Source organism: Xenopus tropicalis, chromosome 2 (genome assembly GCF_000004195.4).
Source record: "Xenopus tropicalis strain Nigerian chromosome 2, UCB_Xtro_10.0, whole genome shotgun sequence".
Lineage (NCBI taxonomy): Eukaryota > Metazoa > Chordata > Amphibia > Anura > Pipidae > Xenopus > Xenopus tropicalis.
In genome coordinates, this window is record NC_030678.2 from 64,337,119 (window position 1) to 64,351,508 (window position 14,390).

Here is a 14,390-nt window from a genome sequence, read left to right on the forward strand (position 1 = left end):
GGATCTTTTAGTGTATGGCCACCTTAAAGGGGACCCCGTCACCGTAAAAAATAATTCCAAATCATGTTAGTTGAGCAAAACAACCTTTATTCATACTATATAATTTTTTTTCCTTCAGTCTTGGAATTTACAGTCAAAGCAAGCAGGCAGGCGCCATTTTAGTGTACACTATTATTAAGGCAAGCTTTGTTTACCCCCAAATCATATGCATTTGCCATGTAGGTGATCTCTAGGAAGTGCTGTATGGAAAGTTAAAGTAATTGTGATTAATAATCTGAGCTGCCAAACATATATTGCCTGCCCTGCCTTTATGCAGACAATATATGATTGACAGCTCTGGTTTTTAACAGTTAAGGATGATTTAATTAAAAAAAAAAAAAAATTGGGGTATATGTTTTATATATAAAGAAGTTTTATTACATGGCTTTTTATGTGTAGGTGACAGATCCCCTTTAAGACTAACTGGTTCTAGCCCTGTCCAAAGCATTTTTTTTTATTATGCAGTTCACAGAATTTTTTGGATAATGACTAATGTTTTCCTTACAAAAGCCTTTCACATTCTTAGGGAGGACTTAAAACAAAATCATACTACTATATAAATTAATTGTTACAATTAAAAATATACAGAATACAGGGTTATAACTTATGTGTTTATTGTTGAACAGTTAACTGTAAGATTGTAATTTATACAAAATATAAACAATAAAATTTAACAGAAGGGAGAAATACTTAGGAATATAAAAACGTTACCATTTTAAGGTCTAGAACAAAAAGAATGTGCCTCTTTTTTCTCATTCTGTTTGTATGCACCCTCTACTAATTTGTTCAAATTAGGGAATATTTTTAGAGCGCTTGAACTGAAAAGCTGCTACTGACTTTTCTTTAACATTAAAAAGATACTGTAAAATCTGAGAAAAATGGTTTCATGTATATTTGTGTCAGAAGTGCTTCAGTCTGTTTGTCTCTCATTCAAAATGATGCAGATGCAGACAAAGATAAATACATCTGCAACATCTTAAATATGTCTGAGAGATGAACCTGCTGGAGCAGTGTTAAAAACTTTTTTTTTTTTTTTTTAAATTAAGGGACAGATGAATTAGAAAATGTTGGTTTGTTAGGCTAGCTTATTAATATATTACTGGATTGATTTCATCTTCCAGTGTCAATTCCTTGTGGCCTTACTCAGAGATTAACAGTGAATTAAAAAACCTTACTACAATACTGCATATAACATATTTAAGATAAGAGGAGGCCTTTGCACATAAGAGGGAAAGAGATGTCACCCCTAAATTGTCTGTTATAGTTTACTATTTGCTGATTTGCACTGTTAATGGCTTATCTGTCTGGGTTTTGTTAAAGGACACGGAAAGCAGAATTCAGGGGGTGGGGGGGGGGCAATTTCTTAGGCACCCAGGCCCAGAAGGTGGTGCATTTTTTCTGCAGTGGAGGAGCGCTGGTACAGGAAATATATTTAGCACATCCCAGCGGTAGCTGGGGTGTGAAATGACACATATGGCATCTTCAGTAAATTCAGTTTTTCTTTTCCTTTAAGCACTGAATAAATTCAACTAATTTAATGAAAATAACCCAAATAAACCTAGTTCCCAAACATGTTTATTAATGTCTATAAATTATATATATATAAATTATAATTAGGGCAGCAGAGACATTTTTATAGCCAAGCCAGTGCCTACCCTGTTGAATTTACACAACTCACATGACTTGCTCAAGGCCACAAGATAATGACAATGAAGTCATGCCAAGAATCAAATCCAAGCCTCTAATTCCACTTTCATTTGCTTTAACCAAAGAGCCACTTCAACATGACAATAAAATGTCTTTTGCTAGGGGGCAATTGCTTTTGTTTCCCTGCCAAAACTTGTTTTGATAAAAGATGCAGCTACTCGTACACCAACATTCAAAATTACTTTTTTTTAAGCATTCTTAAACAGACAGCAGAATCTTAGTACAATAAATGAATTCATTACATCAAGAAAAACTGGGTAAATAATCCAATGGCAATGTGCCAGAGCAATGACTGTAAACCACTTTTTATTCTCGCTTTCCTTTCACATCCCTGCTTTTTTGAGAAACATTCATTTCTTTAGCATGTTGAAATTTTCAAGTCACTTAGTGATGATTAAAACGTGCCACCTTTGTCTTAATTCTGAAGACTTCAATATGAAGGTGGGATGCTATTTGATTGCAGATACTCACACTGTAACGAATTAAATCAATGAAGGAAAGGACCTGTAAAGACATTTTTAACAATGTGTTAACACAGGTAATGGCTATTTCAGGAGATAAGAACAGTATGTTCTGTAGATGCAAACTGTTAGACATATGGTGATATGTAATAAATGGAGTTATTTAAACAAATATTTGCAAACAAAAAAAAGTTTCAAATAGTATACTGCAATGTAAAAAGTTCATTAGACAGCTAATTAAACTGAAAATTTTAATTAAGCACTGTAAATTTTTTTAATCTAAATTTTTATAAACTATTCATTTTTAATTAAAATACTGTTCAGGGACTGCAGCAACTGAACAATCGCCAACTTGCAGAAAGATTGTATTGCAAACGTGAACAGACCTGATGTCCTGATCATTAAAAGAAAAAAAAATACAACAAAAAACATTGGTACTGTCTTTCTTAAATGGGATACAATTATAATAGCAAAATAAGAAAAAGGGGACACAAGGTGTAATTTCTTCCAACAGAGGGTTAATGGAGACGTATAGGTATTTTTATTTCAGGTGATTTTTTAATTGAGTTCTTCCCCAAATTAACTCCATAAAGAATTCCATTTAAAAAAAACCTCCTGAAATAAAAATAACGGTGAGGTTATTAGTATAAAATGCTTCTGTAAGTTAACCATGGTATTCAGAGTTTATTAAATGCTTTCAGGTTGCCGTTATTAATGCTAGTTGCTTCTCTAAAATTAGGATACTGTTAAGCTTTGTTTTGACTAGGTGAAAGTCTAAAAATGGATGATTTCCATGCAGCAGCAATAACTTATTAAGAGGCTGAATAACTGTGGGGTTATAAGTTTCCCGAGATATTTATTGCCAACCTTCTATTCTCTTGTTTATTAATTATAAGCATATATGCAGGAAAGTTCCTTGTTGATCACAATTTCTAAAGAATAAGGATGAACAAGAAGGGTAACATTTTGCCAAACTTGTGTGTACCAGGTACCATTGATAAAAAAAAAAAAAATGTTTTGGGTGGTTTCCTAAATAGTTATGTTAAATGTGCAACATATTATGTCCCTGATGATATCAGTCTATTGGTTGTCCAATAGTTGCATCTCTTCTTCCCAAAGCTGGATAAATCTAAGAGCTGGCAGACGGAATATTTTTTTTGTGCACAATGATTGCAATTTCAAGATTTCAAGATTTTTTATGACTGGGCGTATTTATCAATTTTTAAGTTTGTGAATTTGAGTTTGATTTTCGAAATCCAATACACACACATATCGAATGGTCGCTTATTAATAAGCAATATTTGTTTAAATAAAAATGATCTCTAAAAAATGAAAAATCACTTGACTTTGCCTATGACAACTCCCAGTAATTTTACATTAAAAGTTTTCAGGTTTTTTGCACTTAAATACCAGACATTTTGAACCATAACTCGAATTTGAGTTTTTTAAGTGCAAAGAGACTCAAATTAAAAAAAAAAATAAAAAATCAAACTTAGCCATTGATAAATCACCCCCTTAGTGTTTGATCATTTTCCTACAGGTAGTTGCAATGTGTTGGTAAAGCACATATCTATGGGCAAAGGAAACATTTTTAGTGCACACAAAAAATTGTTTGCTTTGTGCATTTTTTCACCACTAACATTATATTATATTGCACAAAGATAATTAGATTACCAGTGCACAGATAAACCACCCTGCATAATAGACTCCTGCTAAGAAGACAACAAAGGGTAAAGGGATGTACACTGGTAATCTAAGTATCTACCTTTTCTAGGTATCTACCTATCTAAGGACTAAACATAAAGCTTCAAAAACCATGGACTTTTTTTTAATGATTAAATCAATAGTCAAACAGTATATGTTCAACACATGCCCTATTTAGTGAACTCATGTTGAGAGGGTATACAGTGGTACATTTCTGATAAATGGTAAAATTGTCATTATAATGTAATTTAAAGAGACAAAGCATTCAAATTAGCTGGGACAGCAGGTACAAGAAAGCAAATAAAGCATGCAAAAAAGCTATCAGGCAAGCTAAAATAGAGATGGAAAGGGGTATTGCAGCGAGTAAAAAGGAATCCAAAAATTTTTTTTTTTTTTTTTAAATATGTTGAACCCTTATTATCACAGGGGGGTCACAGTTGGTTGATGAAAACAGGGAAAAAAAATTTCATTTGTTTACACAACTGAGGAACCAGCTAACCAAGGCTTCCCTTTTAATAGACCCAATTCTAGTAATATAACTACTTATGCATGGGTCACTCAGGAGGAAATTCAAAAGAGACTTGAACATGCAAGGTTAAACAAAGATCCAGAACCAAATGGTATTCATCCCAGAGTATTAAAAGAGCTTAGTGCTGTGACTGCCAAACCTCTTCACTTAATTCTTCAGGATTCATTGAGGTCCGGCATGGTGCAGAGACTGGTGAATTGCTAACGTGGTGCAGTTATTTAAAAAGGGATCCCGTTCTCAGCTTGCAAACTATAGGCCTGTTAGTCTAATATCAGTAGTAGGAAAGCTTTTGGAAGGGGTGAAAAGGGATCGGATACTTGAATATATTGCAAATCGCAATACTGTAAGTTTGGGCCAGCATGTTTTATGCGTAACAGATCTTGGCAGACTAATTTAATTGCCTTTAATGAGGAGGTGAGCAGAAACCTTGATCCTAGAATGGCAGTGGATGTCATCTACTTAGACTTTACTAAAGCATTTGATACAGTATTATATCGGTGTCACGGTATTTGACGGTATTTTTTTTTCCATGCATGATTAGGTGTTAACCCCATTTCCTAATAAATTAGAGAATAATTACTGCAGTATTGAAAATCAGAGTCAGGCAAGCGAAGGATCGGCAACAGAAAGTCGTAAGGTAAATCAGGCAGGCTTAGTTTCCCAGGCAAGGCCGCAGACAACATAGCACAGGAGGAGGCGTTTGATATCTTTACATACCCCCCACGCATGCGCAGAACCGCCACCATCAGCGCATCACGGACGTGCACGCTTTGACATGTACGTGCGCTTTGATGCACGCGCACCTGGACGCGCGTGCGCAACGTCCCGCGGACAACGTTTTGCAATTTTGGCAGCCCCAAGTGACTTTGCCTTTCCTTCTCCTTTAATGATAAAATTGAGGAACATTGGCCTAGAACATAATATTTATAATTGGATAGAAAACTGGCTAATGAATAAATTTCAAAGAGTGGCGGTAAATTGAACATTTTCTAATTGGGCCAGTTTGCATAAAAATGTGAGGCCACTAAAGCATTTTTTTTTTTAACAAGGGCTCAAAAATAAATGGACAATTGACTCAAAGGCTATTTCATGGGCAGGTGTTGGCAAGTTCGTCGTTATGTCATTATCAATTAAGCAGATAAAAGGCGTGGTGCTTGCATATGGAAGATTTTGCTGTGAACAGCCAACATACAATCAAAGGAGCTCTCCATGCAGGTGAAAGAAGCCATCTTTAATCTGCGAAAACAGAAAAAACCCAACCGAGAAATTGCTACAATATTAGGAGTGGCAAAATCAAGAAATCAAGCACTGGTGAACTCAGCAATGCAAAAAGTCCTGAATAACCACAGAAAACAGTGGTGGATGATCGTAGAATAATTTCCATGGTGAAGAGAAATCCCTTCACAACAGTCAACCAAGTGAACAACACTCTCCAGGGGGTAGGCGTATCAATATCCAAGTCTACCATAAAGAGAAGACTGCATGAAAGTAAATACGGAGGGTGCACAGCAAGGTGCAAGCCTCTCATAAGCCTCAAGAATAGAAAGGCTAGATTGGACTTTGCTAAAGAACATCTAAAAAAGCCAGCACAGTTCTGGAAAAACATTGTTTGGACAGATAAAACCAAGATCAACCTATACCAGAATGATGGCAAGAAAAAAGTATGGAGAAGGCGTGGAACAGCTCATTATCTCTAAAACACGGTGGAGGCAGTGTGATGGCTTGGGCATGCATGTCTGCCAGTGGCACTGGGACAATAGTGTTTATTGATGATGTGACACAGGACATAAACAGCCGAATGAATTCTGAGGTGTTCAGAGACATACTGTCTGCTCAAATCCAGCTAAATGCAGTCAAATTGACCCAAAACACACAGCCAAAGCAACCCAGGAGTTTATTAAAGCAAAGAAGTGGAAAATTCCCAAGTCAGTCACCTGACCTTAACCCAACTGAACATGCATTTCACTTAGAAAAAAGTTGTCTCTGTCCAGAAACTGTATACGTTTAATGCAGGATAATGCCACTTTGAAGAGCGATTCCACAAAATTGGAAAACTGGGCAGCAAATGAAGTTCAATGTTGACAAGTGTAAAGTTATGCACTTTGGAAGAAATAATATAAACACGTGTTATACACTAAATGGCAGTGTGTTGCTACTAAAGCAAATAAAGTGCTGTCTTGTATAAAAAAAAAAAAAAGGGCGCCGACTCAAGGAAAGGAAACATAATTTTGCCTCTTTATAGGTCCCTGGTAAGGCCTCACCTTGAGTATGCAGTTAAGTTTTGGGCTCCAGTCCTTAAGAAGGATAAAAATGAGCTGAAAAAAGTGCAGGGTAAACTGGTAAAGGGGACAGAAGATTTGAACTATGAGGTTAGACTATCAAGGTTGTGGTTGTTTTCTCTGGAAAAAAGGTGCTTGTGAGGGGACATGATTACTCTGTACAAGTACATTAGAGGTGATTACAGCCAGATAGGGGATGTTCTTTTTTCCCATAAAAATGATCAGCGCACCAGGGGCCACCCCTATAGATTAGAAGAACAGAACTTTAATTTGAAGCAGAGTAGATGTTTTTTCATGGTGAGGGCAGTGAGGTTGTGAAATGCCCTTCCTAGTGATGTTGTGACGACAGATTCTGTTAATGTCTTTAAAGGAACAGTAACACCAAAAAATGAAAGAGTTTTAAAGTAATAAAAATATAATGCACTGTTGCCCTGCACTGGTAAAACTGGTGTGTTTGCTACAGTAATACTACTATAATTTATATAATAAGCTGCTGTGTAGCCATGGGGGCAGCCATTCAAGCTGGAAAAAAGGAGAAAAGGCACAGGTTACATAGCAGATAACAGATAAGTTCTGTAGAAAACAACAGTGTTTTATCTGTTATCTGCTATGTGCCTTTTCTCCTTTGAATGGCTGCCTCCATGGCTACATAGAAGCTTATTTATATAAATTATAGTAGACTTTCTGAAGTAAACACGCAACTTTTACCAGTGCAGGGCAGCAGCACATTATATTTTAGTTACTTTTATACACTTTCATTTTTTGGTGTTACTGTTCCTTGGGGCTTGGATGAGTTCTTGAACAAGCATAGTATCCAAGGCTATTCTGATACTAAAATCTTGATGTTGGTATATATGGTTTATGTATGTGTGTGTGTGTATAGATCAGTATAGGTTTTTGAGTGCTGGGTTTACTTAGAACTCTTGATGGTCTTTTTCAGCCCCATGTAACAATAAGGAAAAATGAAAGAAGGAAAATGCGGACTTTATTTACCATACATTACCTCGATTTGTTTTATGTTGCAGAAATAAAATGGCACCTGTGATACATAATTTGTTTTCCCAACAAAAGGTGCAGATAATAATACCCGCACTCTGCTATTATAGTTACCTGGTGCTGTTCTCTCCTAACAGGGGCACCAGCCCAGGGTACAAGGTAGGCGATTGAAGTCACTTGGGGGTGCCTAACATTTTGGCACCCCCAAGTGACTTTGCCTTTCCTTCTCCTTTAAACTCATGACATAAATACAAGATGGTAAGCGCCTGTGACAACTTTGGAGGCCTGGATTATTACTGTTCTAGATATTTTAATTCTTTAGGATGGTGCAGTATATAAAATGGCATTTGAGGTACAGTCACAAGTGTAACCCCCCTGTGAGGCAGTCATTGGGCCATCCTGTATAAACAATATCCAAGACCACTTACCTGTCACTCATAGTTAGAAAGTTAATTTGGGTTGGGAAAAAAAAGACAACTGTCCTTCAAATATAAATATGTAATGAAAACCAGTTTTTTTTTTAATATAATTAATTGTTTAACTATTAAGATCAGATAATCTAATTTTTCCTATTCATAACTTAGTACAGGTATGGGATCTGTTATCCAGAATGCTCGGGACCTGGGGTCTTCCGGATAAGGGACCCAAGTTTACTAAAAAAATAATTTAAACATTAAATACACAATAGGATTGTTTTGCCATCAATAAGGATTAATTATATCTTAGCCTGGATCAAGTACAAGGTACTGTTTTATTATTACAGAGAAAAAGGAAATAATTTAAAAAATTAGAATCATTTGTTTAAAATGGAGTCTATGGGAGATGGCCTTTCCATAGTCCAGAACTTTCTGGATAATGGGTTTCTGTATAACGGATCCTATACCAGTATAGCCTTTTAGATTTGAGAAAATGGAACAGCCTTGACTTAATATTTTGCAACACAAATCTTTGGAAAATTCAATATCGCATTCTAAAAAGCTTTGTTTTCATTTCATCTCATCTGTCCACAAAACATTTTTCCAGAAGCATGTAAGCTTATTCAGGAGTTCTGGTGAACATCAGTTGGGTTCTTACTATGTTTCTCTGTTAGCAGTGGGATCTCTTACCTCCTGACCATGCTTCTTTATCGTTTCTTTATCCTCCGAATTAAAGTTTGAAGAAGAAAAAGACTCAAATGTGAGCCAGTTTTACAGCCACATTCCAGCATTCTGGGACAAGCTAAACCTACTCCTACTTTTTTGTTTTCTATTTAGTGAGGAATGAACTTTTCCAGGAAATAGACAAAAATAGGGAGATTTTAATCGTCAGCCAGTTTGTCTCTAAAATAAACATTCTTATTCATTAATTTAAGACCAGATTTCAGGATATGGAGGCAAGTTTCATACAACAACCTGAACACATACTGCATTAAATTTGGCATTTTGCTGCCAATAGATTCACCACATTAGTGCCACCTAGAACACTAAACTTATTCTGCAGAAAGCATTACCATACCTGAGTAAAGAGCCCTAGAAGCTTTCTTGGTTTGTTTATTTTAAGAAGCTTCCTGCTACAGCTCAGATCACACAATCCTAAGGGAGAGGGGAGGGAGTTCTTAGTATTCTTTTGGGAGGGGGGAGAGAACTGTGCAGACTCTGGCCCTGGAAATGAAGGATTTTTCTGAGAAAGGAAGTCAGATACCCTAAGAACATGTTTACAAAAAAGGAGACAAGAAATCCTGGTTTTTTTTTTTGATAGAGGACTCAGTGCAGATTTTATGTGAGTGCTTATGGCTGTATTTACATAGAACTCTTTAATAAAGCTTACTTAGTTTTTACCTTTCCTTATCCTTTAATGTTTAGCAGCACCTTTGTCTACGAGGGAACATTTTCTGACATAGGCTTCAAAATGTCAAACTACAGGAAAAGTACATATGACCTGGTGTAAATTATGTGAATTTCCAAAACATCCATCATAGTGGAAATAGATAAACTTGTTGCGTGCACCCTCAGACATCCAGTTAACAAGCTACACTCTCTGGTTCTCAATACGTTTTCTTTCTTGTGCTATTGCTAGCTGATCTTCGGGTCATAGATAAAGATTTAGAATCTTTTGTCCATGATTACTTCTCTCAGACTGTTCTCTGTGCAGTTTGTATCTTCTCCCCTTGCATTAGATAACTCTAATAAAGGGCAAAATATAAGACAGACATACTATTTTGGGGAAGAACTTGTATTTCAGTGGACTGAAGGCCTGCTATGACAGATAATCACCACAATCACCACCTAGTATATTGTAAAATATCACAAGCACCTAATTTTTGGTTTTTGAATCAAATTTATGCACTCTGGAATGGTACTCACCAGTGCAATCCACAGCACAAGATGCTCATCAATAAAGCTATTAAAATACTGATTTAGAAATAGCAATGCTGGTCCAATAAAAGCAGAGTCATGTAAATGCATCTCACTCTTTGTCATATGAGCCACCTAATGAAAAAAGGCAAAATGTATTGTCATATTGAGAAAAAATTAGTTTGTATAGTATCAACAGTTACAAAAATTTAAGATGTATATACAGTGGAGGAAATAATTATTTGACCCCTAACTGATTTTGTAAGTTTGTCCAATGACAAAGAAATGAAAAGTCTCAGAACAGTATCATTTCAATGGTAGGTTTATTTTAACAGTGGCAGATAGCACATCAAAAGGAAAATCGAAAAAATAACTTTAAATAAAAGATAGCAACTGATTTGCATTTCATTGAGTGAAATAAGTTTTTGAACCCTCTAACAAAAAAAGACTTAATACTTAGTGGAAAAACCCTTGTTTGCAAGCACAGAGGTCAAACGTTTCTTGTAATTGATGACCAAGTTTGCGCACATTTTAGGAGGAATGTTGGTCCACTCCTCTTTGCAGATCATCTCTAAATCCCTACGGTTTCGAGGCTGTCTCTGTGCAACTCTGAGCTTGAGCTCCCTCCATAGGTTTTCTATTGGATTAAGGTCCGGAGACTGACTAGGCCACTCCATGACCTTAATGTGCTTCTTCTTGAGCCACTCCTTTGTTGCCTTTGCTGTATGTTTTGGGTCATTGTCGTGCTGGAACACCCATCCACGACCCATTTTCAGTTTCCTGGCAGAGGGAAGGAGGTTGTCGTTCAGGATTTCACGATACATGGCTCCGTCCATTTTCCTGTTAATGCGAATAAATTGTCCTGTGCCTTTAGCAGAAAAACACCCCCAAAGCAAAATGTTTCCACCCCCATGCTTGACGGTGGGGACGGTGTTTTGGGGGTCATAGGCAGCATTTTTCTTCCTCCAAACACAGCGAGTTGAGTTAATGCCAAAGAGCTCTATTTTGGTCTCATCAGACCACAGCACCTTCTCCCAGTCACTCACAGAATCATTCAGGTGTTCATTGGCAAACTTCAGACGGGCCTGCACATGTGCCTTCTTGAGCAGGGGGACCTTGCGAGCCCTGCAGGATTTTAATCTATTGCGGTGTAATGTGTTTACAATGGTTTTCTTGGTGACTGTGGTCCCTGCTAATTTGAGGTCATTAACTAACTCCTCCCGTGTGGTTCTAGGATGCTTTTTCACCTTTCTCAGAATCATTGACACCCCACGAGGTGAGATCTTGCGTGGAGCCCCAGAGCGAGGTCGATTGATGGTCATTTTGTGCTCCTTCCATTTTCGAACAATCGCACCAACAGTTGTCACCTTCTCTCCCAGCTTCTTGCTAATGGTTTTGTAGCCCATTCCAGCCTTGTGCAGGTCTACAATTTTGTCTCTGACATCCTTGGACAGCTCTTTGGTCTTTCCCATGTTGGAGAGTTTGGAGTCTGCTTGATTGATTGATTCTGTGGACAGGTGTCTTTTATACAGGTGACTAGTTAAGACAGGTGTCCTTAATGAGGTTGACTAATTGAGTAGAAGTGTCTAACCACTCTGTGGGAGCCAGAACTCTTAATGGTTGGTAGGGGTTCAAAAACTTATTTCACTCAATGAAATGCAAATCAGTTGCTATCTTTTATTTAAAGTTATTTTTTCGATTTTCCTTTTGATGTGCTATCTGCCACTGTTAGAATAAACCTACCATTGAAATGATACTGTTCTGAGACTTTTCATTTCTTTGTCATTGGACAAACTTACAAAATCAGTGAGGGGTCAAATAATTATTTCCTCCACTGTAAGTTTGCCCATGTCGCTTTAATGGAAAACAATATGCAAAGTATGGTAGCTTTAGGATAAGATGATTTAATGTAATTCCAGTTACAATTTCAAAATTGAAAAATCTAGACATGTTTATTCTTGGCATAGGGAATTTCCTAGTATACTCATGAATGTTACATATTAAATGCTTATTTTACTACACTGTGGCCTAAAATGACCTTTATTTAAGCTGTAAGCCTCTTCTTTTTTACCGCATTTGTAACATTCGCTCTTAGTTAGCTATTGAGTTCCTTTTCTTTTGACATTTTTGGGGTATATATGTAAGACTGGGGGAGATATCAGACAATATCAATTTACTAGGTCTAAAAACAAATTTTATTTTCTAACACAGGCTTTTCCAGGGGAAACAGTGAGGAAAGCCCGTGTAAGAGTGACATGCTTGTTTCTCCTTTTAAACTAGGTCATACTATGTGTTTTCTGCCGATCCTCTCTGTTTCACCCCAATATCATTGTGCACTAACAGGGACAGCATCTGCCTGTCAGTGCACACTGTCTGAACTAACAGGCGGCTGCTGTGCACACTGAAGTGGGGACAGAAGGCAGCAGATCAGCGCCTTTTCCAAAAGCATATTTACACAGGCGGTGAAAGAATACTACACAATTCCTATTGTGGAATAGCACACAATAGAATTCCAAGAGATTTGTTGCTCAGTGGGCTTATTTGAATGGCAATCACTTGCATGCTAAGGCAAATTTGCTTGTCAGCTAACAGTTTGGCAAGTGTTTCTGAACTACAATTGATTGACTAATGTGAGTGCAACCTAGCCTGCAGTCTATTATCAGGAGGTACACATAGTATTTTGCTGTATTTAGTTGGGCAAGAAACCACTCACATTCACCCTGGGAGCCACTGACCTCAAGAACACCTTTTGGAACTAACTAGGTTGCGAATGTAAATGACACTCAAGTGAGCCCTCTAAGATAGCATGCAATGTGCAAAGTTTAATAAAATTGGCAATTACAGCCTTTTTTTTTTTTTATTTGCACTTTGCCCACTGTACCTGCATTGTAAATAACACCAGGTTTGTTTTAGGAATTTTAACTTGTTCCCAAATAGGAACAAGTATGGCAATGTGGCTATCTTCTATAGGGTCAGGTGGCCTTTGCATCATATAAAAAAAAAAAAAAAAAAGTCTGATCTGGTTTCTGATTTAAAAGTTGAAATCTCCAGCTCCTTTCCTCTACTTCCTGGTACAGTGAAGAGGAGAGCCTTCTGTGCATGCCTGACAGAGAAGAAGCTTCCTGGGAATGCACAGAATAGCAGGAGCCAGTGTGCAGCAGCAGATTTTTTCTGTGCCTATACATAACTGCCTGACTCACTGTACATTCCAAGAAAGCTTCTTCTCCGTCAGGCATGCACAGAAGGATCTCCTACTTGACTACCCTGTAGTCAGAAAGATGCGGAAAGCTGAACAGGAAGAGGGGACGGGGCTTAACATTGTACCAGGAAGAAGAGGAAAGGAGCTGGAGATTTCAACTTATAAATAAGAAACCAGATAGAAAAAAAGGTTTAGGTCTTCTTTAAGCAAGGAAGAAATAGGAAAAAAAAGCATGGTCTTTTAAGAAATAGTGGTGTTATGACCTGCTAAGTCCAACATTGTCATGTAACAACATAACAGTTATATAGCTAGTAGCCTACTGAGGTAAAATTGTATTTATGTTGGAGCCCCACACTATATTCTTCTAAATGGTAACTGATGGATTATGCATTTAAATGACAATAAAAGTCTAAAAGACTGTATGGAAACAAACAAAATTCTTACCACTAATTTGTTTGTTACTTTTGCGGACACAAAGCCAAATGTCAGAATATAAAGGCAGGGGTGCTTTTCAAAGAGCTGTACAGATGATTTCTTATATATCATAGTGGCAAGAACAATAACAGATCCAATGTGGAGCATTGGAGAGAGGACACTTGTACCCTAGAGATTTAAACAAAGAAAACATGGTTCACAAAAGCATTTTAACAATACACACTAACTAGGGAAAAAGAAACCTAACTAATCACAACTCAAGCAACTGTTTCCTTGTGATCACATTTCCCCAGTGTTTAATTTTGGGAGAAAAAAGGGGAAAATTGTGTTGCATCATTCATTTTCAATAAGGCTGTAAAATCCCTGCGAATTACGAATTTTGTTATATATCAACTCAAACTCAAGGTAATCATATTATTTTGCATAACTGATTTCAGTAATACAAAAGGTTACCCGAAGAGCACAGAGTGTCAAAACTTCATCATAGCAATTTTATATGTGGAGATATTGCTCTGTATTACTTGCAACTGTTCACAACTGGCATGGGGCTAGCAGTCTGTTGAAAAGCGCTCACTGTTACAGAATATATAATACAAAGACAAGTTTGGTATTGTTGCATAACTGTTAATGCTACTTTCTTTTAATTAAGTGGTAATCTATAATGGTACTGCAACTTAATACACAGCAATGCTAACAATGTTTACAGCC

General features: G+C 36.9%; 1 protein-coding gene across 6 annotated transcripts in view; it reads right to left on the reverse strand.

Annotated features, from left to right (window-relative positions):
* Nucleotides 1–631: 631 nt before the first annotated feature.
* Nucleotides 632–14,390, reverse strand: part of cept1 (choline/ethanolamine phosphotransferase 1) — a 40,996-nt gene continuing 27,237 nt past the window's right edge. For 2 of the 6 annotated variants that reach the window (XM_031895974.1, NM_001016434.3), the window contains 3 exons: nucleotides 13,692–13,850; nucleotides 10,058–10,183; nucleotides 1,504–2,250 (listed from right to left, as the gene is read on the reverse strand). In XM_031895974.1, coding sequence (XP_031751834.1) covers nucleotides 2,131–2,250; nucleotides 10,058–10,183; nucleotides 13,692–13,850 — 405 coding nt within the window. In that variant the 3' untranslated portion in view covers nucleotides 1,504–2,130. Of the gene's footprint in view, nucleotides 2,251–9,532; nucleotides 9,611–10,057; nucleotides 10,184–13,691; nucleotides 13,851–14,390 lie in introns of all 6 variants that reach the window. The other 4 variants (XM_012962328.3, XM_012962314.3, XM_012962318.3 and 1 more) reach the window with 4 other exon arrangements.